This window comes from Ostrea edulis, chromosome 9, assembly GCF_947568905.1.
Source record: "Ostrea edulis chromosome 9, xbOstEdul1.1, whole genome shotgun sequence".
NCBI classification, from domain to species: domain Eukaryota; kingdom Metazoa; phylum Mollusca; class Bivalvia; order Ostreida; family Ostreidae; genus Ostrea; species Ostrea edulis.
This window is the reverse complement of record NC_079172.1, coordinates 28,147,935-28,173,958: the sequence shown is the minus strand read 5'-3', so window position 1 is coordinate 28,173,958 and position 26,024 is coordinate 28,147,935. Positions and strand designations below refer to the sequence as shown.

The following is a 26,024-nucleotide window of genomic DNA, read 5'->3' as shown; positions in this document are numbered from 1 at the left end:
TGATACAAGGGGAGGCCATACCCGGTATTGACACTTCATCGACTAAGTGTAATGATGGACTATCCCCAAAAACTGTGTAATTCTTTCTCTGGTTTGCTGTTAACTTTTTGTAATGAAATGCTTTTTGGTGTTGTTATCAGATTTTAAGCATTCCGTATTGATAAAAGTTCATGCCGTTCATGAATTTTCATTCATAACCTAAGTAAACACGTTTCTGAGTCAAATTTATGCCTTTTGTTATGTTAGCGGTAAATTACACACATATAACCTAGTGATCCTTATCAAATTTTGAGTAGTATAGTTCAATGTTTAATCTTCCCTCCCCATTCTGTTACTATTCTAATTCTAGTTTCACTTTATCCGGAAGTCTGTACTGTTAACTCGTACATGAAAGGTGAAGATAACGAACAGTGATAAAATTCCAGTGTTAATTGTTGCAATGACGCGATATTTCGATATCTTAAGAAAGGTTTCACCAATTTACCTGAAAATAATTAGGTTTCGTCCTCTTACAATGCCACAGAAGTATGCGAATTTTGATAATCCTTAGTGCGAAGGTTCTTTTTAAATTTTTGCCCACAAGCTGTAACGGACAACCAACACAAACAAAAGTACAGCGGCGATGTTATATCCCCTCTGCAACTAATTGCGTGAGGGGATAATTATGGTTGCCGATAGGATGAATGTCTGAGCTACAAAAACAATATCTATAAAAGAGTATTACGATGGTAAATGTGTTAAAAACCAGAGTGCTATTTCGCATTTTATCTCTGTGTGTATGCATGTGCATATTAATTAAAAGTTGTTTTGGGTGAACAAACTATTTTTCATGATGAGAAGAACTTCATTTTGTGAGATTTAACAACTGCTGATACTTCTGATGTTTAGACAAAATTTTTAACATTTTCTCCAAGGGGAAATGTATATTAGCCATTTACAATCGTCAACATACAAAAGTGACTATGTTTGTACACATTATCATTTGTTCAATCTTTGTACCTAAACCATAACTTTTTGCAATAAAGATTTTCAAATGTGACTTACAATTAGCGATCTCCATTCCCATATATATATATACTTAAATATTGTTTGATGCATGTCAAGTCACTGCTAATCAAACGAATAATGAGCTATGCAATGAAACGATTTTTAACAAAACCCGAATATCTCATTTCTCGAATATAAGTACATGATCTAGAAATCAAGATAAAAGCATTACATTTAAGGTTCAACAACAATTGTTTGAAAGTATATATTTTATTCAATTTTACACTTTATGGCTATCGTCATGCCTTTGAACAGACAGCACATACAAGTTCCCGTCCGTTTACGTATGGTGGACATTTCAACGAGCCACATATTGCTTCCACGGAATAGAAGAGATAACCATTGTGATTAGAATGACCTCCAGTTATAGTATCAGGGTTCCTATCCACACACGTGTACGTTGTGGCAGCAGCATAACCATGATACCCCGCCATTAGATATCCATCATATTCCAATTTCCAACCTTTGTAACAAGTTTTCCTTGCTAAAGTAATGAGAAAATACACATATATTATGGAAACTATTCTTTTCATACATGATATCTTTAATATATGTGTATAAATACATTAAGTTTATCACATTATGATATATTAAATATTCAAAAACATGTAAAGATTTAAGCGTACCTGGGATTACTTTTAAAACGGATCTATTATGGACCAGGCAGACAGCACAAGGTACATCATGTTGATGGAGTTTGCGCAAGCTACTCAGAGAATCGCTAGTTTCGTATTCTGCTCCAAATACATAAGCTTTAGCTCCGTCAGTTCCATCTTTGTACTGGCCCCATTCTGGATCTCTTGGTAGACATAGGGGTTCAACAGCTGCTCCCGAGTGAGTATAATGTGACCCAGCTGTAAATCCTGTCAAAGGAAATTAAGTTTCACATTTGAGCATTGTTATATTACAAAATATATCATTTCTTCTTGTCAATATGAAAAGTGACGATAACGAATAGTGATCATCACGGACCCCTGGACACACCAGAGTTGAGATCAGTTGTCTAGGAGTAAGCATCCCCTGTCGACCGGTCACACCTGCCGAGAGCCCTATATCCTGATCAGGTACATGTCAACAGAATCATCCATAGTCAAAATCAGTGTGCCATGAACGACCTAACGGTCGGTATGAAACACGTCAGACAGCATTTGACCCAATGATGGGTTGTATTGACCAACTAGATCGTTATAACGACCATATAATTAACGAAATGCTGACTTTAATCGAGACTGTTGAAACCCAGTACCATCAACTTGGTTGTCAGTAGATTGCCTTGATTTAAAAACTGACCACAAACATTACAAGCTCTTGCGTATCGAATCAGTTGAAAGATGTAAACACAATTTGCAGGTGATGATGGAATATTGCTACATAAATATGGAAAGTTGGCGGTGGAGAAGCTGAAATCATCCCGTTTTTCATTCAGTTGAGTTATCAGTTTTCCGTTAATGTCTACTTTCAATAAAATATCTAAGTATGAAGCAGAAGTGGACGACTCTGTGGTGTCTTATTTCGAGCTAACAGGGATATATCGAATCGACATATGAATGCAAAGTGAAGATAACTAACAGTGATCAATCTCATAACTCCTATAAGCAATACAAAATAGATAGTTGGGCAAACACGGATTCCTGAACACACCAGAGGTGGGATCAGGTGCCTAGAAGGAGTAAACATCCCTTGTTGACCGGTTACACCCACCGTGAGCCCTATATCTCGATCAGGTAAACGGAGTTATCCGCAGTCAAAATCAGCGTGCCAAGAACGGCTTAACAATCGATATGAAACACGTCAGACAGCATTTGACCCAATGCAAGGTTGTATTGACGAACTAGATCGTTATAACGAACATAGAATTAGCGAAATGCTGATTTCAATCGAGACTGTTGAAACACCTGTACCATTAACTTGGTTGTCAGTAGATTGCCTCGATTTAAAAACTGACTACACGCAGAACAAACTCTTGCATATCGAATCAGTTGAGATATATAAACACCATATGCAGGTGATAATGGAATATTGCTACATAGATATGGGAAGTTGACGATGGGGAAGCCGAAATCATCCCGTCTGTCACACAGTTGAGTTATCAGTCTGCCGTTAATGTCTACTTTCAATAAAATATCTAAGTATGAAGCAGAAGTGGACGACTCTGTGGTGTCCTTTATTTCGAGCTCACAGGGATATATCAAATCGACATATGAATGAAAGCTATTATTGTTAATAGACAAAACGTCGTCGATATATCTAAATGTCGAATTGAAGGCCACAACAAGAGATTTTTTCTTCTCGCGTAGAAGGTTTTGAATAAATTCTGCTTCATATGAATATAGAAACAGGTCAGCTAAGAAAGGAGCACAATTCGTGCCCATAGGAATTCCAACAGACTGTTGGAAGACCTGATCACCAAAGATATTGTCAATGAGGAACTCTAGTATATCTTTTATTTCAACTTCAGAGTACTTGTGCGTGTAATCAGAGTGGTGTTTAACAAAGTATGTTTTTGAATGACTGATCACTAGATATGAATATTTCTGTTTTCCGTTTTTGTTGAAGAAGCAACTGTCTATGATGCCAAAAAGCCTAGTCTGTAATTTATCGTGAGGAATGGGCGTGTATAATGTCGAAAAGTCATAGGTTTTAATGTTATTGATTCGGGAAAAATTCTGCAATTTCAAGTTTACTAAAAGTTCTTTAGAATTTTTTAGAATCCACATTTAATTAACACCACTTCTGGCATATGTAGTCGCACAGTGAATAAAAGTTATTATTGTTGATAGACAAAACGTCGTCAATATATCTTAATGTCGAATTGAAGGCTACAGAAAGACATTTTTTTCTCTCACGTAGACGTTTCTGAATAAATTCTGCTTCATATGAATATAGAAGCAGGTCGGCTAACAAAGGAGTACAATCCGTGACCATGGGAATTCCAACACACTGTTGGATTGATTGATTGATGTTTTCCGCCACACTCAAGAATTTTTCAGTTATCTGGTGGCGCCCAGTTTTTATTGGTGGAATAGAGAACCCAGATACAATGTACCTGGGAAGAAACCACTGATCTTCCGAAAGTAAACTGGGAAACTTTCTCACTTACCGGCGCGAGCGGGATTTGAACCAGAGCCGACAGAGGTGAGAGGCCGTATGATTTTGAGCGCGATGCTCTAACCACTCGGCCACGGAGGCCCCCACACTGTTGGAAGACCTGATTACCAAAAACCATGAATATATTGTTAATGAAGACCTCTAGCATATCTTTTATTTCAACTTCAGCGTACTTGTGCATGGAATCAGATTGGTGTTTAATAAAGTAAGTTTTTGGATGACTGATCACTAGATATGAATATTTCCGTTTTCCATATTTGTTGAAGAAGCAACTGTCTGTGATGTCAAAAAGTTTAGTCTTTAATTTATCGTGAAGAATGGTCGTGTAAAGTGTTGAAAAGTCATAGGTTTTGATGCTATTGATTTGGAAAAAGTTTTGCGATTTCAAGTTTACTAAAATATCTTTAGAATGTTTTAGAATCCACATTTGATTAACACCACTTCCGGCATATGTAGTCGCACAGTAAGATAAATTGAAATGTCTCCTTCACAGCTGTTAATACTTTCGTGAGGAGAAAAGATAGGGGCTTGTTAGAGCACTTACTGGATCCAGCAATGTATCCTTGTTTCTACGGGTATTCATGTACTTTAGGAATCCAACATAGGTATGGTAACTCATATTCATTATATCCATTAACTGGGATATTAAATGTGTCTAAAACTGAAGTATGGTTTTCAAGAAATTCATCTTTTGAAAGGGAAGTTGGAGTATTAATATTGTCACCAAAAGTGGAAGTTCGTTTAAAATATAGTTGTAATAATGAGCCTTACATACAAAACAATGTTGTTACAAGCTTTGTCAGCTGGAACCAAAATATATTCCTCATATAACCTATCTAATTCTTTTATCGCTTCTGGTTTACTAAACACAGAAGGATAGATGGTAGGTACTTTTGTTTAAATGTGTCTAATGCGAGATTTTAATATTTCTTTTATCCTTTTAACTTATTCTGACAATGTATCCAGTTCTTCTACACTCACCAGAGAGAACCAGCTCAGCATTCGAGGGACATGTCTTCTTTCCCCATCTTGTATAGACGACGCTTTTGTTTATTCTTCCTGTATCATACAAAGACAATATACTCATTAAAGGACAATATAATACAAGGATTGAGTTCAATGGACGTTTGATGGATTCTCATTATTGGAAATCATTTTACGAGACTATGAAAATTTCGAAATCATGTTTCACCAAAGAGAATTGAACATTTACCCATGCTTTAAATGATACCTCTCCTTTTTCTAGAGACAAAACAAATATTTCTATCCGTCAAGTGCACTTTGTAGTAGCAACAACCACGCTCGCTAGGTGGCGCGTCATGTTCTATTTTTATTTCTACAGGAAAAGTGGTACGAGGTTCCACCCTATTTTTTACGGGCTAGTATGGATAAACCTAGAGCCTACGAATGATGCGAAGTTGATCGTTCGGATCTAAAATATCTATATTTAGCGTACCTTCCGTGATTAGGCACATTCCAGAAAATCCCTTTGAGATTGAAGCGAGTAAGCAGAGCGAGTAGATGTAAACATTTACTTAACGGTGAAATACGCAACAAAGAGTAACATATAAATACATTTTATGCATGAATAAATTATACTGAGGTCAAACATGGACGATAATTGCCCGTGTTCATATAGTATATGATTGATTTAGATATCCAAGGAAAGATAACTCCCATTATTAACGTAAACACAACATACCGGTGGTATACAATAATACAATGTTTATACATTTTTGAATGATGAGTGAATCTTTATTTTCATCAGAATCTTTTCCATCACACTCACAGACCTGGTCCCCATACCCCTAACAGTGTCAATCTGTGACTGATAGCAGTGCGGTATTTAATTTGATATAGTCTAGAGGAAATTCGAAATATGTTAGTGACATTTCTTCCTTACTGAATTAGCTGGATTTTTAGTGTTTAAAGAAAAGTGGAGTATGGCTGGGGGGTTAAAAATGCTATTTGCCAAATTTTCAACAATATTAATTACAAGACAAGGCAAAAGGGGTCATAAGCTACAGATGATGCACTTTTCACTTGCAAGTTGCACTGCCACTAGTTACACTTAATTAGTGACTTACTTACAGATAAATAAAAGGTGAAGATAACGAACAGTGATCAATCTCATAACTCCTATAAGCAATACAAAGTAGATAGTTGGGCAAACACGGACCCCTGGACACACCAGAGGTAAAGTAATAAAGTAACTAACAAATATCTTATTTATTTATTTATCTATCATTTCATTTCATTTTTTTCATATCATGGTTTGTACTTGAAGAGTCATCGCAATAAAGGGACATTAATTATTAGTGTTACAAAAAAAATCTGATCATGCAGTTTTTAAATTTCTGAATTTTGAAAAAATAAAAATAAATAATAAACATTTCAACTATTCATTCTCACACAGATTCTGATACCACTCAGCCCCCGACTGGCCAGAGAGTTCTGCTTCTGTCAGTTCTGATGCAACTAGCTCAGCCCCCAGACTGGCCAGAGAGTCCACTGTTTCGGTAAATTCTGATAATGATGCAACTCAGCCCCCCCCCCCCCCCCCCCCGATAGCTCTACCAGAAGTTCTCCGAAAAGACTTGCTTATGTTTAATAAATCAGTTTTCCTATTAGTTTAACTTTTGCTCCTGTTCATCAGTCCATTAGGCTATGGTCCAATCTAATTAAATTTAAGATCGTTGATCCGCTCCGTATTCCTCTTCCTTTCCTGTATCTGTGAAGTCCAGAGATGAGATATATTCTTTTCAAAACAACTAAGAATGTTCATGGAACAATTTAGTATTAATTGTTTTCCTTTTATGTTGTATGCCTTATTTCAAAAAATAACTTTCAGGTCACTTTTAAATGTGAAATGGAACATTTTCAATTTTTGACAACCTGACGGTAGGGGTGTTTAAGACACTATACCTCATTTTCTGTAAGGATGTGGAGTAAAAGGAATTCAGATTTGGATTCAGCATACTCAAAATTGGTAATTACACCTGCTTTTTATTGTTTTGGATAATGGTGTTTCAAGAAATAAAGTTGGGTCACTTTTTGATGCGAAATGAAACATTTTCCGTTTTGGCAACCTGACAGTAGGGGTGTTTAAGACACTATACCTCATTTTCTATAAGAAATTGGAGTAAGAGGAATCCAGATGTGAAATCAGCATACTCAAAATTGGTAATTGCACCTGATTTTTATTGTTTTGGGTAATTTAAAAAAAATGGGTGGTGGTTGCTATATTGTAGGGCCTTTCCGACAAAGGAAAAAATAATCAAAAATAAAACAACAGAATGAACATAAAAATAAATTTCAATCTTTAATGATCACTGTCATTGTTGTAAAATGATATTAAATTGATTGATGATTCAGTTCAGTGGACGTTTCAATGACATTTAGTAGAGGAAAATAGTAAAACGAAGCCCATTATAGCGAAGTTTTACAGACAAAATAGGTCCAGCTATTAATATTTCCGTTTTCCATTTTTGTTGAAGAAGCAACTGTCTGTGATGTCAAAACGTTTTGTCTCTAATTTATCGTGAAGAATGGTCGTGTAAAGTGTTGAAAAGTCATAGGTTTTGATGCTATTGATTTGGAAAAAGTTTTGCGATTTCAAGTTTACTAAAATTTCTCCAGAATGTTTTAGAATCTACATTTGATTAACACCACTTCCGGCATATGTAGTCGCACAGTAAGTTAAATTGAAATGTCTCCTTCACAGCTGTTAATACTTTCGTGAGGAGAAAAGATAGGGGCTTGTTAGAGCACTTACTGGATCCAGCAATGTATCCTTGTTTCTACGGGTATTCATGTACTTTAGGAATCCAGTATAGGTATGGTAACTCATATTCATTCTGTCCATTAACTGGGATATTAAATGTGTCTAAAACTGAAGTATGGTTTTCAAGAAATTCATCTTTTGAAAGGGAAGTTAGAGTATAAGTATTGTTACCAAAAGTGGAATTAATGCCAAGTTCGTTTAAAATATAGTTGTAATAATGAGCCTTACATACAAAAAACAATGTTGTTACAAGCTTGTCAGCAAAACATATTCCTCATGTAGCCTAGCTAATTCTTTTATCACTTCTGGTTTACTAAACACAGAAGGATAGATGGTAGGTATATGGTAAAACAATACTATTTGCTGTGGAATTTTAATTTTTGATTACGATTTCTCAATTATGCCCAATACAGCGGGCGGGAAATTGTAAAGTGTTATGTAGGGAGGGGGCAAACTATCACAAATTTAAACATCATGATAGAAAATATGCAAGTTCCTAGTATTTTAACAATTGTGATTTACAACCAGAATAAGCCCCAAAAATATATAGTAACATATGCGTCCATTTTTTGTGTATTACAATATGATTATCATAACGTCAAGATCATGATGCTATATACATGTAGTATTCATGCTGAAAAACAACACAAAGTTTAAACGACTGTAACACGAAAACTAGAAAAAAATATTGCTATAAAATAAATTGTTCTATAACCTATAAATCTTAGAGCATCAACTGTGAAAGTTATCATTTATTTTGGTGAAAGGGCCAATTGTAATACTCTGTGGCTCTAGTTCTTTATAGTCTATTTATACCACAATAAAGATTTCAGACGTTTTCTTTCTACGACTCGGATCAAGAAGGTTGCGCCATTTTATCTTGAACTGAGAAACATCGTTCTAAAAATAGAATGTCTACAATCTTGTCTACGTCACAAGTGTCATTCTACACACAAAATGTTCCTGTTTTATTTCAATTGCATGGCGAATTTATATTCTACTTTTTGTCTTAACAAAATGAATTGCTTTCTTCTTCAAATGCTTTAATAAAGTATGTTTTTCTTATCACTTAGAAATCTAGTGGAAAGAGATGCAAAAATAGAAGGTGTGCAAAAATTCAAAGTCATCCATGTATGTTGATATACCTTTTCTTTCAAAATCAGCTTTCAATTGTTCTTTGAATGTATTCATAGATCGTTCCATGGTATTTTTGAAACTTTCAAACTGCTGCTTCAGAGCTCCAACCTGATAATCTCCGAGAGCTGACGACAATTGTCCAGACAGGAAGCCATGTAAGATGTCTTTGCAGCTTCCGGTTTCTTTATTAGCTTGTGAAATATGGACCATCAGCAGGAAGGTTAGTAAAGGTATCATTGTAGATGTAATCTAGCAATGAAGGAAATACATATAAGTACAATTACTATCATCATCATCACCTTCCACGTTTTATATCCATGTGTGCGTGGTGTGTGGAGGAGAGGATGTGCGTGTGGTGTTTGAGAGAGATGATGTTTGTGTGTGTGTGTTTTATGAGAGGGGGTATCTGCGTGGTGAGAGAGATGATGAGAGAGAGAGAAGTGTGTGAAAGAGGGAATGTGTTTGTGTGTGCGAGAGAGAAGGGATGAGAGAGAGAGAGAGAGAGAGAGAGAGAGAGAGAGAGAGAGAGAGAGAGAGAGAGAGAGAATGTGTGTATGTGAGAGAGAGGATGTGTGCGAAGTGTCTATGTGAGAGAGAGAGGATACTACTACTAATAATAATATAGCCTTTATTTATCCAGGATTACATATTTAGCGATAACGCTAGTTTTCAATATGGTCCTGCATATAACATACATACAGACAGATATTAGTAAAATAAACACAGATTAAAAGAAGTAGAATACATATAAACTTAAGAAATAATTATGAATGTAAGATAAATAGGAACAAAATGAAGCTTAAAAAGTATGGTGATAATCTCTAAGATAATTTCTCTTAAAACACGCAACATTTGTTGAGTTTCTTATATTTTGACTCAAGGCATTCCACACTGTGCTCCCTGAAATGCTGAAAGATCTTCTATAATATTCTGTTTTTGCCCTGGGTATATACAATATATTTGAATAAGAATTTCTAGTTTACCTCTGACTGACGTTTGATATATATTTAAAAACATTTAAATAATCTGGCATTGAACCATGTAAAACTTTATACACTAAAATGACTTTTCTATAGACAAAGTAATCTGATAGAGGCAACCAGTTAAGTTCTGTAAACATGACATTAGATGGCGTTTCAAAATTTCTGATGTTAAGAATTTTACTTGCAGCTCGTTTTTGCAATATAAAAAGCTTATTCACATTTTCAGCATTTCTTGAAAAATCATAGTATTAAAAATCTTCAGCAGCGCATCGTTTGACATAAAATATCTTAGTCTTCTTAAATGGCCATTTCTCTTGGAAATCTTTTTCATAAGTGATTCTATATGAATTTTCGAGGACAAAGTTTCATCAATAATAATACCAAGTAATTTTGACTCCTGAACACATTCTATGACATGGTTATTTATCACTAAATTTAATTTTCGATACTTTGATAATTTTTGTGCCGATCCAATAAGCATACATTGAGTTTTAGACAGGTTTAAGCTTAATTTATTTTCCTTAATCCACATTATACTGCGCTAAAGATCTTCACACATCTTTGACTCAATATTTTCCACTGACTTATCTGTTACATCTTGTGAAGTATCATCTGCATACATATTTACATGAGAATGTTTCAGTGCTTGTGGACAGTCATTAATATACAGGATAAAAAACAATGGGCCTAAAATAGAGCCTTGCGGAACTCCAATGGTTACATTTTTTTTCATCCGATAAATTGCCTTTCCAAATAACTCTCTGTGTACGATTTGTTAGATATGATTTAAACCATTCAAAAGTATCATTGCATATGCTAAATGACTTGAGTTTGTGTAATAAAACCTTGTGATTGACAGTGCCAAATGCTTTCCGTAAATCTATAAAAAGTACACCAGTAAGTTTACCTTCATCAATATTTTTAAGCCATCTATCTAGTAGAGAAATAAAAGTACTTTCACATGAGTGTTTTGGCCTAAAACCAGACTGACAATCTGTAATTAGAGAATTTACTGACACATACTCATAAAATAAATTAAAAACATGGCTTTCTAAAATTTTGCTAACACAGGGTAAAATGGATACAGGCCGATAATTATTAACTAGACATTCATCCCCTGATCTAAAAAGTGGTACAACTCGTGCCTTTTCCAGTCATCTGCACAAGAACATGAAGATATAGAATAGGATGTGTGTGTGGAGAGAGAAACAGGACGTGTCTGCGGAGAGAGAGAGAGAGAGAGAGAGAGAGAGAGAGAGAGAGAGAGAGAGAGGGTTAAAACTTCTTGTTTGGGAAATCGAACACACTTTCTCCGTTCTTCCACTAACTCCATTGTTACACAACTGAATGTATATGAACATGGCATTCTCGTCCTGAATACCGAGGAATGCCACACAAAAGAATGAATGAATGTTAAAGGTGAGTTCAAATACTTACTGGTTTTAAACAACTTTCAGTACTGTAGAAATCGCATTTTAGAAAATATATGGCTATACAGTGATAGTATACTTTTTGTTTAATTGATTAAGTGTCAAACATGCATGTCATCATTATCGAATTTCAAAAACGGTGGGTCGGGTGCAGGGGTGAACCCCTCCCGGATATCTATGCAGTGTTTAACATATTTTCTATCTCACCAATATTTAATTCTATTAGTAAAGTATAACATTAGAATCAATTCAATTTTTTCCACATATAAAACCATGGTATTCCCTGACCCACTAAATGCAGACCCCCGGTATGTTTTGAATATTGTAATAACATGTTAACTGTACATTTTCCGCTGTTTGCAAATTATTTTATGAATGATTAAGTAACTTGTGTTGACAAATTTATATTGATGGCAACTGCATATTTCAAAATTAATTTACTTCGTTCTGCTGAGTTGTCACTATTAATATTATTATTATGAGAGAGAGATAGAGAGAGAGAGAGAGAGAGAGAGAGAGAGAGAGAGAAAGAGAGAGAGAGAGAGAGAGAGAGAGAGAGAGAGAGAGAGAGAGATAGAGAGAGAGAGAGAGAGAGAGAGACAGACAGACAGACAGACAGACAGACAGACAGACAGACAGACAGACAGACGAACGCCACATAAATAAAATGGCAGCCGCCAGTTAAATCATATTGGTGGCCGCCAGACAAATTAAGTGGTGATTGTCAGATAAATCAGGTGGCGGCCTCCAGACAGTGGCAGATAATAAGTGAAGATTGCCAGTTAGATTAAGTGGCGGTCTCCAGGTATATTAAGTGGCGGTCGCAATATGAATCAACTATTTCCACCTTACTTTATTCAATGGTCATGTTGTAAATTTTCTTTCCAATCGGGATCGGGATGCATTAGTTTCATTATCATCTCATATTCATGTTTATCTTCATATTCGATTAATGTTCAGAAACATCTCTAATAAAAAATACTAAAATGTTTAAGTACTCGAAATCCATTTGTGTTAAATCTCAGTAAATGTAGCACGAATCGATCAATTTATATCAATATGTTGCAATTGCAATCCGAAAGTAGAGAACTCAAAAAGACGATGGGTGGCTTTATCGAGCCGAGAACCTACACAGAGACAAATATCAAAGTTAAAATTGAAACTCTCCAGCAAAAAGAAAAGTTTGCATTCTAGTTGAAACAATCAATCCATAGTTTCCAAAAATGGTTTTTGGATGTGTCCATTTCAAAGGAACATTGCAAAAATCCTATTTAAATTCACCTATACGCGAAAAACGCACAAAATAACAATACATTTGACTTTCCCAAGCAGATTTTCATATGAAGTGGGTCAAGTCTCCATTGTGAACTAAGTAAAATATGTTGGTACATATTCGGGTGTAATATGTTTTGTAAATAAAAGTGTGGAGACTTGACCCACTCCATGATAAAAACTTAATTCTTGTGTATAACTTTTGTCGTATTATCAAGAATTTTTTTATGTCCACGACGGGTGACTTTAGATAGCTTGAAACTGGGATATTCCTCATGGGATAGATAGTCAAGGTGGTATAGCGGCAGTCTTTGGGCTAATGAATTCTTGGATCTGAGAATACTGCTGTCTCATCAGGAAGAAGACCCTCTTACGCTGTCCATTTCTCCGGGGGTTATTAATGTACAGCATACAAAGAAGGCAAAAAAACCCATGTCAATCAATCAATGGACTGATGCCTTCTTGATTTTCACGAGCATCAGAATTCAAAAGGACTCATCAGAGGCCCCACCTGTTAGAATACATGAGCCTCTTTAGAGAAATGCATAGGCTCTATGGTGATGCAGCATGGAGGACCTATGATGAGTCCTTTAGAAAATTAAAGGAATCAGTGGACCTTGCATGGCAAAAACCAGTGGAAGAAATAAGAGGAAAATGTATTGCGCTGTCCCTAAAACCCAATCATTCTGGGCAGCCCTTTCGTAACAAGCAAGCGGGAAGAGTCCGTTTTTGCTTCGCATTCAACCAAGGAGAAAAATGCAAAAACACCCCATGCCAGTTCTCCCACACCTGTCAGTCATGTAGGGGCCAGCACCCCAAATATAAATGTACCTCTGCATCTCAAAGACTCCCAGAGAACAGAGCTGCCAACCCCAGTAAACCCAAATATGCTAAATAAAGAGTTAGAGGGGTATGATATAGAGCTGAAGGCCTATTTGGTAGACGGATTTACATATGGGCTTTCCCTGGGTTGTGCTACAACTCTAATAGCCCCATTGTCAAAAAAACCACAATGCAGCATTACTACATAACGATATTATAGAAAATCACACCAAGAAGAGTCTAGAACTCAACCGTATAGCAGGTCCTTTCTCATGCCCACCATTTGACCCTTTTGTTTCATCCCCTCTAGGAGTGGTACCAAAGTCTGAACCAGGAAAATTCAGAATTATCCATGATCTATCTTTCCCAAAAGAAAATTCGGTCAATGTTAACGTACCCAGAAAAAACTCGGTTGTACATTATGACACCATTGACTGGATTATTCAGCTAGTTCAAAAATATGGCAAGTACTGTTTGATGGCAAAAACTGATATAGAAGATGCTTTTAGAATAATCCCTGTCAATCCATCTGACTATCACTTATTAGGCTTTTCCTGGAATGGAAACTTTTACTTTGACAAATGCTTACCAATGGGGGCAAGCAGTTCATGTCAGATTTTTGAACAGTTAAGTGTAGCATTACAGTGGGTTATGCAGTCGAGGTATAGTGCAGGGGGTATGTCCAACATCCTAGATGATTTTTTCTTCATTGGCCCAACTGATTCACCTAATTGTAAAAATGATCTAGCAAATTTCCTCTACTTGTGTAAGAAGATTGAACCCCCACCACAACCATAACTATTTATGGCATTGAGATAGACTCAATAAAAATGGAAGCACGTCTTCTCCTGGACAAAGTTAGGAAGGTCGAACAAAAACTCTTAGACATGCAAGGAAAAATCATACAAATTTACGTGATCTTCAAGCATTAATTGGGTTATTGAACTTTGGTTGCTCTGTTATTGTTCCTGAACGTACTTTCTTCAGGCGTTTAATTGATTTGACCTGAGGTGTAAAAAATCACAATGACTTGATTGAACTTCCCCATGAAACAAAAGCTGATATGGAAACATGGCTCACATTTCTGTCCACCTTCAATGAGAAATCAGTTTTCTTGTCACAAAAATGGTTTTCCTCCGATCACCTCACATTGTATACCGATGCTGCTGGGTCCATGGGGTTTGCTGCCATTTTAGGGTCCCATTGGTTTGTATCCCATTGGCAAGACAATATGAAGGAATATCAAATTGCAATTAAGGAACTTTTCCCAATAGTGCTGGCTATTGAAATATGGGGCAATGAAATGAAAAATAAAAGGGTACTTTTTATGTCTGGCAACTTGGTGGTAGTTCAAGTTATTAATAAGCAAACCTCCAGAGAAAAAATCCTTATGAAATTGGTACGCCGCCTGCTGTTGGCAACCCTCAAATGGAACATACATTTCAGGGCCAAACACATACCGGACAAACTCAATGTTGCAGCTGATCGATTATCTCGATTCCAATTTCAGGCAGCCTTCAAGTTCATGCCATGGTTAAATCAACAACCAACACACATTTCCCAGGCGTTCTTGAAAATCTGAACCCACAAGCACGCCAACTCCTAGCAGTCGCTTTATCCAATTCTACAAAGGCCTCATACAAAAGATCATGGGACTTGTTTGCTCTAGAATTTCCTAAAATCAATTCCCTCCCAATTACGGTTACAGTTTTGTCGAATTTCATAGCACAACTTTTTTCAACAGGTTACTCTCCCAGTAGTATATCTTCACATGTATCGGCAATTAGCTATGTGCACAAAGTGTTGTCTCTCCCAAATCCCGCCGAGGCAATTTTAGTCCGGAAAATTCTGCAAGGGTGTCATCATTCTGCACCGAGCAAATATTCCAGGTTACCAATTACTGCGTCAATAATGTCAAAATTAATGAAAGGCGTTGATTGTTCAGTACAGAATTTATGTTCCAGGATCTTACTCAAGTCCATTTTCCTTTTGGCATTCAATGCATTCTTGCGTTTGGGGGAACTTGTTATCAAATCAAAAGGTGAACAACACAAAGTAATTCAGAGGGATGACGTTACATTCGAATTTCAACATAAAGTTCCTACTGCAGTAATGATAGTGTTAAGAAACTTCAAAACAAATAAAACACATGACCTTTTCCAAATAAATCTTAGAGCTTCAAGCAACCAGGAAATGTGCCCAGTTAAGTCACTGTATCTTTACCTACAAACATTTGCAACCAAAAACTTGCAGAACACAATCCGCTTAATTGGCCTGAACCCAGCTCTATATAAAGGCCATATTTTCAGAATAGGGGCAGCTACACATGCAGCACATTTATGGTATTCTGAAAACTGTATTCAGAAGATGGGCAGATGGAAATCTGATGCTGTTCGTAGATATATACGTTTGCCAAGCTTTACAATTTGAATTCACTTATCCCCATATTTAATATAGCTAGCCTTCTCAATATTGTCAAGTCAGATGCGCCATATACTAATGTTTGACACATATCTAATGCTATATCACCTCTAGTTCCTTGTTGCAGAATAATAAAACTCACAGGTCAGAAGTCAACTGTTGTGGGTTTTTTTTCTTTTTCTAGTCAATAGTAATTGAGTAACACAGGTCAGGAGTTAACTGCTGTGTATTTTCTAGTCCCTCTTGCAATTCAACCAAAACACAGGTCAGAAGTTAACTGCTGTGTATATTCTAGTCTCCTTCCTGAAAATCTCAGCACACAGGTCAGAAGTCAACTGCTGTATGAATTATTCCTCACTCCTGAATCTTATGTACATAACTTACAGTTAGGTGCCATGTCACAAGCCTTTAGGCTTCTTTACATACATTTGAGTTAGTTCCCAACATTATTTATGGTGGTGTATGGTAGCTTTTCCATATTGATGTGTCTACTAATTTTACTTGTGTAACAGGGGAGATCACTTTATCATATTCAGGGATTTTTATAGAAGCAACTTGTGCTGTCAGTATTGTCTAGATCTCCCCTTAGCTGTTTTTGTTATCATTATATAGAATGATAATATTTGTTAATTGTCATCTAATAAATGACAATATTTCACACAATACCGGTGTTATGTTATGTTGTTGTTCCATCATTATATGGAACTCTGCCAGAGCACCAATATTACATAATGTCTCTTCAGTGATGCTCAACCGAAATGTTTGAAATCCGAAATAACTAAGAAGTTTTAGAGCTAAATATAGCCAAAAAACAGCGTGCCAAAAAAGTGGAGCCAAATTCGTCCAAGGATAAGAGCTATGCATGAGGGAGATAATCCTTAATTTTGAAATGAATTTCTAAATTTTATAACAGCAATTAAATATACATCCGTACTTTCAAGCTAGTAACAAAGTACTTAGCTACTGGGCTGTAGAGACCCTCGGGGACTAACAGTCCACTAGCAGAGGCATCGACCCAGGGGTCATAATGTAAAACTTATACAGTACCAATTTTGATACACCAGATGCGCATTTCGACAAATAATGTCTCTTCAGTGATGCTTAACTGAAATAGTTGAAATCCGAAATAACTATGAAGTTTTAGAGCTAAATATAGCCTAAACAGCGTGCCAAAAAAGTGGAGCCAAATTCGTCCAAGGATAAGAGCTATGCATGAGGGAGATAATCCTTAATTTTTAAAATGAATTTCTAAATTTTATAACAGCAATTAAATATACATCCGTACTTTCAAGCTAGTAACGAAGTACTTAGCTACTGGGCTGTAGAGACCCTCGGGGACTAACAGTCCACCAGGCGATTTAATTCTTACAAGGCAAAGCCTTTAAGTGTATGCTTCTTTTTAAAAAATGATATTGAATTTCAAATTCACAGTGGGAGTATAAGGTAGACGAGGGAGATCTTTTAACCATTGATATTACTATTGAAAATATCCAAGTAGCTATTATAAATATATATGGTCCAAATACTGATAATCCTGGTTTTTATGAAAAGGTCAGACATTCTTTTGAGCATTAATAATTATACTTTTGCACCATTTGGTGATATTTGTTTAAATCCAATATTAGACACACAAAATTAATTATCACAATGTTATTTACCCTAAATCTAGAAAAAAAAAAGGTTCTCGAGTTGATGAATGATTTACAACTTCTTGATTACTACAGGTGTGTATCCTGACCATAAAAGTATACTTGGAGAAAACAAAATCTTAACACAAACTCGTTTATATACGGCCATAAGAAAATACAAGGTAAAGAAGTTTTCTATCTAGCTTACATATCATGTCATTCAACAACAGGACTCTGGAAATTCAATAACAATCTACTGATAGATGAATACTATGTATGAATCTATCTAAGGTCAAACAAACTATATCTAAATTACAAAATCAGTATCTCATACTGACACTATAGACAACAACCATGATAATATTTTTTTCATTCTCATGGAAATTCAAATTACTACAATTTCACACTCTCCTTTAGAGTGGAAAGAGACAAACTTGAAAACTCCCAACTGAAAGAGATTGAAATCATATAAGTAGACCGTAACATTAATTCAAAACTTTAGAGCTAAAAACTTGATCTTGAAAATGTAAGGTGAAGATAACGAACAGTGACCAATCTTATAACTCCTATAAGCAATACAAAAAAGAAATTACATATTATCAGACCACTGGCTAAATGGTAGAAGAGGGACACAGTAAATATATTTTTTAGAATATCGTATCTTTTTAAACAAAACTATCAAAAGGGTAGAAAGAGAAAACAAATCAGGCTATATATGACTATTAGGATATTCTTTATCATGGCAGAGTCTTGTATGAAACTCCTTACTCATGTAAGGATTCAAATCTTCGGATATAAATTTGGAATATATCATGAAACTCTTGCAAATACCGAAGTAGCAATTGGGTGTATATTTGGCAAGTAAAATCTTGGCGGAAAGCTATCTAACCGCTAAAAGAAGCCAAATTTGTCACCCCGCGGATAAAAAACCGCTATATGGTATATATAGTTCGGAAAAAATATATCTTTAAAAATAGCTCATCACCAGGAAGTGATGTCTTCACTGTATAATTTTAGAAGGTATTTGGAAATACCTCAAGACCCACATTGTATCGGGTTTTAATAATATTTTCAAGAAAAAGGAGCTTCCCATCTCGCAAAGACTGGGAGTTATTACGTGTTTCCGAAAGGTGAAAAACCCAGACAATATCCGAAAACCTGTCGTCCAATTACTCTTTTAGATGTGCTTTATAAACTTATATCGGGGTCTCTCAGTTATAGAATATTACCTATCATAGATTATGTGGTATTGGAAACTCGGTCTGGTTTTATAAAGGGTCGGTACATAGGAGAAAACACTGGGTCTGTGCATGACTTCATGTCGTTCACAGAATCAAGCAATACAACAGTATTACTTGTGCTCATAAATTTTGGAAAGGCTTTTAACTTCGTATCTTGGATTTTTATTTTTAATGTATTTAATTATTTTGGATTTGGAAATTATGTAAATACTTGAATAAAAAATGAAATAGAACTATAATATCATCTGTATTACAAAATGGTTTCCTATCAGAACAATATGATATACAGAGAGGTGGTAAAAAAGGTGATCCTATTGCTCTTTGTGGATTTGTCCTCTGTGGAGAAATATTAGCTATTCTTGTAAAACAGAATGCACATATATCAAAGGTATAATAGTGAATGGTAAGGAACAACTATATCCCAATATGCTGATGACACAAATTTGGCTCTCGATGGTACACCTATGTTTCTTTTTGTTACATTTGACACTATAGACTGCTACTTAACTTTCTCTGGATTCAAAATAAACTGCCCTGGATTTCTCGAAATAAACTTTTAAAAAGTAGAGACTCGGACTTCAGTCTGAGATTTCACTCAAATTTTGACTTTTTTAAAGTTTGAATTTTTTGCTCGAGATCCAGGATAGTTGAAATAAAAAATAGCTTGGACAGACTGTAATTTTTTTCGGAACAAATATATATCCATAACAATTACATGTACTCGTAATTAAAATTAGATCCTATGATTCGCTCATCTACTATCGCTACACATAGGTGTAGATTGTTCTCCATAATAGATTGAAACTATAGGGAAGATGTACAAATTGTTCTTGGATTTAGAGGATAACAAAATGTCACAAACCTTGAGTGGATATTTTTGCAGTACATGGCAAAGGGGTGGTTAAAATGTTAAATTTTGGAGATAAAAGTGGATATACTTTTAAATATCATAGCAATGATTTTTACATGATGCTCTTCAATTTTGGTTACCAATAATGAGAGTAACAGAGGATTTTTTTTTTCATGCAAAAAAAAAAAAAAATATGTCGGTAGCAATATCCAAGTGTGGCATAATGCAAACTTGTGCTTTGTGATAAGAATATTTACTTTAAAACATAATATCAACATGGTGTAAAAAAGAGAGAGTTTTTAGATGAAGTTGGGATTTGTTTATTGCTACAATATTTTTCACAAATAATTAGATTAACAAATGTATGTACAATCTAATACAACGGTATTACCATTTCTATGTCTAAGTTTTTAAGGCTATGTCCGTCAAGAGATCATGCATTACAAAATGTACGTCATTTATCATTTTTGTTTACTTTGGATCTATAATACTAAATGCATATCTACATAAAAATAAAAAATAAATCATTTTCATGTCACTAATGTTATTTTTGGTGAAATACCATTCACTTCTCGTAATAAAGTTTATTGAGTGATTGAATATTGTTTAAAATCCCTCTCGAGAATCTTTTACTCATATGGAAATGTCACCATTGCCGGAGAAGGACCGCAAAATTTAAGCCTATGCTCGGTGCTTAAACTTTTGAGAAGAGATGGATCTTTATTGTGCCACAACTGCTGTGACACGGGACCTCAGTTTTTCCAGTCTCATTCGAATGACTTAGTCGCCTCTTACGACAAGCAAGGGGTACTGAGGGGATATTCCATAGGCGCCTGGGTCAAGGATATTGCACTATAACCTATATGTAAACAATGGAGGAAATTCGAACCACGAATAAATATTTGTTCCCAATCTATGGTGTCTCTTTTTACATTTTTTCATGTTTCAGAAAGCTTAACTACACGTGTCATTACCACAGAACACTAATTTATCCACGTTTTAAAAAATTGTCTGATTTCACTGATTCGTAGTTAAATATTATGAATCAGTGAGATAAGACACAGGTTATGTCCATTATGGTTGTTACGAACAGCTACTGAAAATAAGTAGGTTGCAAAAAAATAATACACAAGTTTAATAGCGTGTGTGGCCACCATTTGCACCGATGCATTCTTCACACCTACAACCTATTGAACAAATAAAGCTATACAGAAATGCCCTGGAAATGTTCTTCCATATCCGCAATAAAGAACGACGCAAAGCGTCCACCGTAGCAAGGGGGGTTGACTCTTGACATTCTATAGGCGGTAAATCCGGTGACAAATCATGGTAGCATATTTACATTTTCTTGCTGTAGATAGCACGTGTGGTTTTGCATTGTCTATAAGCAGAATGACGTAATGCTGGTTGTTGTGAATAAATGGAATGACGTACTGACGTACAATCTCGTCACGGTAGCTTACACCAGTGATATTGTCCTCCACAAAGGGGTCCTTCTATGTGTTTTAACCCCACTCAGACCATAACGCTCCCTCTGCCGAATTGGTAGCGCTAAATAACGCAAGCGTCAAGGTAACGTTCTCCAGCACGGTGGTAAGACCGAACACAACCGTTATTGCTGTCATGATGAAATATTAACTTGTCCGTGAACAGAACTTCAGCCATATCTCTGTTATTCAGACGACGATGCCTCTCACACCACGCTAACCTAACAGAGTGAGTGGTATTTAACAAAGTAATTTTTTGAATGAATGATCACATGATTTGAATATTTCAGATTTCCATTTTTTAAAAGGAAATATTCTATGATGTCAAAATTTTAGCCTGTCATCCATAGAGACGAATGAAAAGTCAGACTTTGATTCTCTTGATTTGAGGAAATTTCAGATTTACTTCTTTAAACCATATTAGGATCCATATTTGATTTACACCACTATTGGCATATGTCGTGGCACAATACGTTCCTCCTTCACAGCTATCAATATTTTCGTGAGAAGCAAGAATAACATTATTAGATCCAGCAATTTATTATATGCCCATCAATGTTTCTTTTCTTTTCTTTCTTTTTTATGTTTTGATACTGTGGATTTAACAGAGTGTGATCCGATTTTCCGAATCACCACACTGTGGTTTTCTGATTCCGTATCAGTATCCTCTGAAACTGATGCTGTCACAATGCATCAACGCAACGTTTTTTGTGGGAAATATCGACCGCGTCACAAACAAAACTGCGTGCACAAAATATAATTTTCTGCATATCTGTGTTTAAGATAATTCGGATTTTATTTATTATCTTATAAATGTGGCTTTAAAAATATATAAGGGGTATATAATGAATTTATCATTGCTACGGTAACTTGCTCCCAAGAGTTGAATCACGTCTCGTTGACAGGCGCGGATCATCAGATTAAACTAAACGTCTCGCGTCTCGTGTGATCTGATCTGTGCCTGTCAACTCGACGTGATCAGACTCTTTGGATTAAGTTACTCTAGTAATAATATATATGTATCTATGTTTGTAAGGGTTTTATGAAGTTTAGGAATCCAATATAGGTACATGTATGGCAGCTTATATCCATCAATCCCACTGACTAGGATATTAAATGTGTTTAAAACATAAGTATGATTTTGAAGAATGCCAATATCTTAAGATATAGGTAGGAGTATCAGTAGGTTTGAGAAATGTGGGATTAATGCATTGGAATGTTTAAAATACAGTTGCAATAATGAGCCTTACAAAGACAAAGTTGATACAAGCTTTGTCAGCTGGAACCCAAACATAATTTGTCAGCATGATGGGGCTAGGCAAAGTAATTATATATCGAGTTCTTCATATAAAGTTTGGCACATTGACGTTAAATTTAGTACAGCCATTTAATGATGTCCTGTGAAAACTGTGTACTATTGCAGTGTACTGTAAAATAAAATGGAGACAATTCAACTCATCAGACCGAGATTCGAATCCGGAATCTCTATACAGGTGTTTCACGAACTTAGCGCCGGCGATCGAAACCGTCTGTTTGTAACAGAAGCACAATTGTCTAAAGCAAACACCCAAAATACTATTCATAAAACAAACTAATTAATTGACTGGTCGTAAATACATTCGTCACTGCTGTACTTTCTGGATCAAGAACTCTAGAAATATTTGATTTATGATAAGTAAATAAGAATATCCGTATTCTCTCAAAACAGTGTATATCTACACCAATAAGTCTGAACATGCACATGTGACAATACCTCGAGTATGAATTAGTAACGTGATTTCTTTTATAAAACCTCGTTTGTAAAAAGAAAAAAAAAAAAAAAAAAAAAAAAAAAAAAAACAAAGACAAGAACTCCATCAAGCATGCATGATAATGCAGGTCACTTGAAGTAAATGTATCGCGTCATTTTATTCTTTCTTTAACGAATGAAAGACATTGATGGAAAGGTGAAGATAACGAAGAGTGATCAATTCTATAGCTCCTAAAGAGAATACAATGTTTAGATCAGGGTAAATACAGGTCCCTGGACATACCAGAAGTGATATCAGGTGCCTAAGAGTATTCATATATTCACAACACGTTAATGTTGACAATTGTGTAGTAAAATGTACGATTCGAGCGTGAAAGAATATAATAAAACTTTCAATTCTATATTGAATTTCTACATAATATCACACGAAAACCCTTTGAAATTGAAGACGGTTTTGATGTTTTCAAGTTTAATATTGTATTTTATTGGTTAGGAAGTTTTCGAGGATCAATTTGAGATATGATGATTAAAATATTAATTCCGCATGACATGTATTAGACTTCTGACAATTTGAAAGTTAAATCACTGTTCATTAAGAAGAAAATGGTATTAAAAGTATTCAATATGAATGGTACATACTATTTAACTATTCGTCAGAAGGTTTAGAATTGACTTTGAACCCTATATGCACTTTTTATCTATGTAAGCTCTATGACATCAACAAATAAAGAAAAAAGTAAGGAACGTTTTTGTAAAAATCTGTTTTTGCAAATTCGGAGGAATAGCCCCAGTTGAAAGTTTTAAATGTCACCGTTTTGTTATTAAGTCACAATATCTTTATATTCAAATAATTACTAAGGAATGCGTTATAGTTGCTGATGGCAATGGAGATGCGTGAGTGGTATGCGTAATAGACCTATTCTACTTGAAGTGTACGATTAATCTTCTAAAACATGTGAAGGAATCAGAGTTTGTTTGAAAATATCTTTTGGACATAAGTGATTGTTGACGATGCTTTTGGACGGGAGAATACGACTCTATTTGTATATGAAATTAAATGATAACACTGATCTCAAAAGGAGGATACCTACTGTTTAACTCTTACATGTATGCACAACAAAGAAAGGGGTATTTTTCCTGAACGGACATCCTTTTTTATTTTGTTTTCCTTTTTTTTTTTTTTTTTTGAAAAAAAAAAAAAACAACTCCTTCATCAATGGTTAATGAACGACGAAAGGGGCATTTTTCCAGAACGAACAACCTTTTTATTTCGTTGTTTTTTCCCCGGAAACACCTCCTACATTAATGATTATTGAACGACACCGTGATATTGAATTCACGATTTAATTCAAATTTCATCCAACTGCCAAAATGGCTGTTAATTTTCCTATTTTAGGGGGACAATTACCTTTACAATTAGCACTGAACAAAAACCAACGAAAGCAGAAAAAAGATAACCTGCACAATTTTTTTTTATCATAACAAAAGCTGCCGAACAGTTCCGTGGGATAAAAAACAATAACTTGGAAAGTGATCAAGAATTACAGATTTTTTTTTAAATCTCCATTGCTTAAATATACAATGTACCTCTATATTTTATTAAACATAATTAGGATGTCATCATATCACAAATTAGGATGCTTTATGTAATCTACAAAATTCATCACAATTTCAAAAATGATATTACAGTAACTTACCTGATTAAGATATGATGCCCTTGCTGAACGGATGCATGCAACTACGAATTTAAATATATTTCTGAAAAATGGGTGGTGATTTTTTGGAAAGCTGTTACCAAACACAAAGTGTTCCTGAAGAGATCTTGAAAACATTTTTTTCCGCAATACAGTATGAAATATGGGTGGTGAGTAACTCGGAATATGTTACAAAATATATAGTCCTACTGGAAAAATTTTGATTCTGCGATAAGATATTTGTGCCATTTTAACCTAGTAGAAAAATGGAAATAAATCGTTTGTACGAATTATTGAATCGTAGAAACTATTTAGAAAGTCTTTTCTACGATTTCGTAAATTGTACAAACGATGCAAGCTTTTTGTACGATTTAATAAATCGTTTGTACGATTGAGAAAGGTTATTTGTACGATTTAGTATAGGGCATGGTGGCAAGAAATAAAGTGACTGTATCCGGTGTTAATGACCCGGTTTTATTAGAATGTGTAATTTTGCTTAGAAATAGGCCTTGTAATGAAGGAAATAACTATTTATAGGTAATATATAATGTTAATTCAAGAATTTATTGGCTCATCGTTACATTTATCTAAAATACCTTAAAAAATCAACTTAATACTGTCTACCTCTTTCACCAACTTGGAACACTGCCCCCAAAATTCGAAATTTCTACGTATTTCAATGCAATATTCATAACAAATGCCTATCAATCTTGTTATAGTTATATCTATCGTTTTACTCCATCAACCGATAGATATAACTATAAAGTCATCTTTTCTGAAGATTCCAGGTCTATATTACATCAGGTTAAGAAGATATATCAGTTTTTATGTTCAAGGTAAGAGGTCAAGGTCACTAGAGTCACTTGAACTTGATACTTTGTAGATCCTATCATCCTTCTATCATTTCTGAAGATCAAATGTCACAATTAGTCGCGGTTCTAAAGTTATAAGTTTTTCTGTCTATGGACAGAGGTCAGGTCACTGGAATCTATTTAACTTGATACTAGTTTATAGGCCATGTCATTTTCTTCTCAGTTCCTCATTTCCAAAGACCCCGGGACTCTATCTATCATTTTGTCAAATTTTATCTGTTGTATTTTGGAATTATTTTTCTAGACAGGGTTCTATGTTAAACTCCACCCCCATCTGATCCCCCAAAGTGCAACCCCCCCCCCCCTCAATCCGAAATGAAAAATATTTATACATAACAAGATACATTGGTTTATCATATCATTGAATATCTAATATATATAGAAAGGTTGTGGACAGTTTCAGGAACGAAAAAGAAGAAGGAGCGGGAAAAATGAAAGAATAATAAGAACCAAGCAAAAACTACGAGTTGGCATTCAGGACATACCTCGGAAGACTTA

At 35.1% G+C, this 26,024-nt stretch overlaps 1 protein-coding gene and 1 pseudogene across 2 annotated transcripts; one reads left to right on the top strand and one right to left on the bottom strand.

The window, feature by feature from the left end:
- Nucleotides 1-1,244: 1,244 nt before the first annotated feature.
- Nucleotides 1,245-24,676, bottom strand: LOC125657658 (uncharacterized). 2 transcript variants are annotated; one of them, XM_048888381.2, is made up of 5 exons: nucleotides 24,658-24,676; nucleotides 9,085-9,325; nucleotides 5,137-5,214; nucleotides 1,674-1,910; nucleotides 1,245-1,531 (listed from the first exon to the last, which is right to left on the bottom strand). In XM_048888381.2, exons 2-5 carry the CDS (start codon nucleotides 9,311-9,313, stop codon nucleotides 1,287-1,289), a joined length of 789 nt encoding a protein of 262 aa, XP_048744338.2. In that variant the 5' UTR covers nucleotides 9,314-9,325; nucleotides 24,658-24,676; the 3' UTR covers nucleotides 1,245-1,286. The 2 variants fall into 2 exon arrangements, with proteins under 2 accessions (XP_048744338.2, XP_056006011.1); XM_056150036.1 differs by lacking the exon at nucleotides 24,658-24,676 and adding an exon at nucleotides 10,967-11,030.
- On the top strand, nucleotides 12,591-13,720 carry LOC125660307 (uncharacterized; annotated as a pseudogene).
- Nucleotides 24,677-26,024: the final 1,348 nt, after the last annotated feature.

What these genes read in the sequence shown, in the direction of transcription:
- LOC125657658 (XM_056150036.1), bottom strand. An exon ending in AGCTGATTTTGAAAGAAAAG is followed by an intron (nt 5,215 to 9,084) that starts GTATATCAACAT and finishes TGTATGATACAG; the next exon opens with GAAGAATAAACAAAAGCGTC. An exon ending in TGCTGAGCTGGTTCTCTCTG is followed by an intron (nt 1,911 to 5,136) that starts GTGAGTGTAGAA and finishes TTCCTTTGACAG; the next exon opens with GATTTACAGCTGGGTCACAT.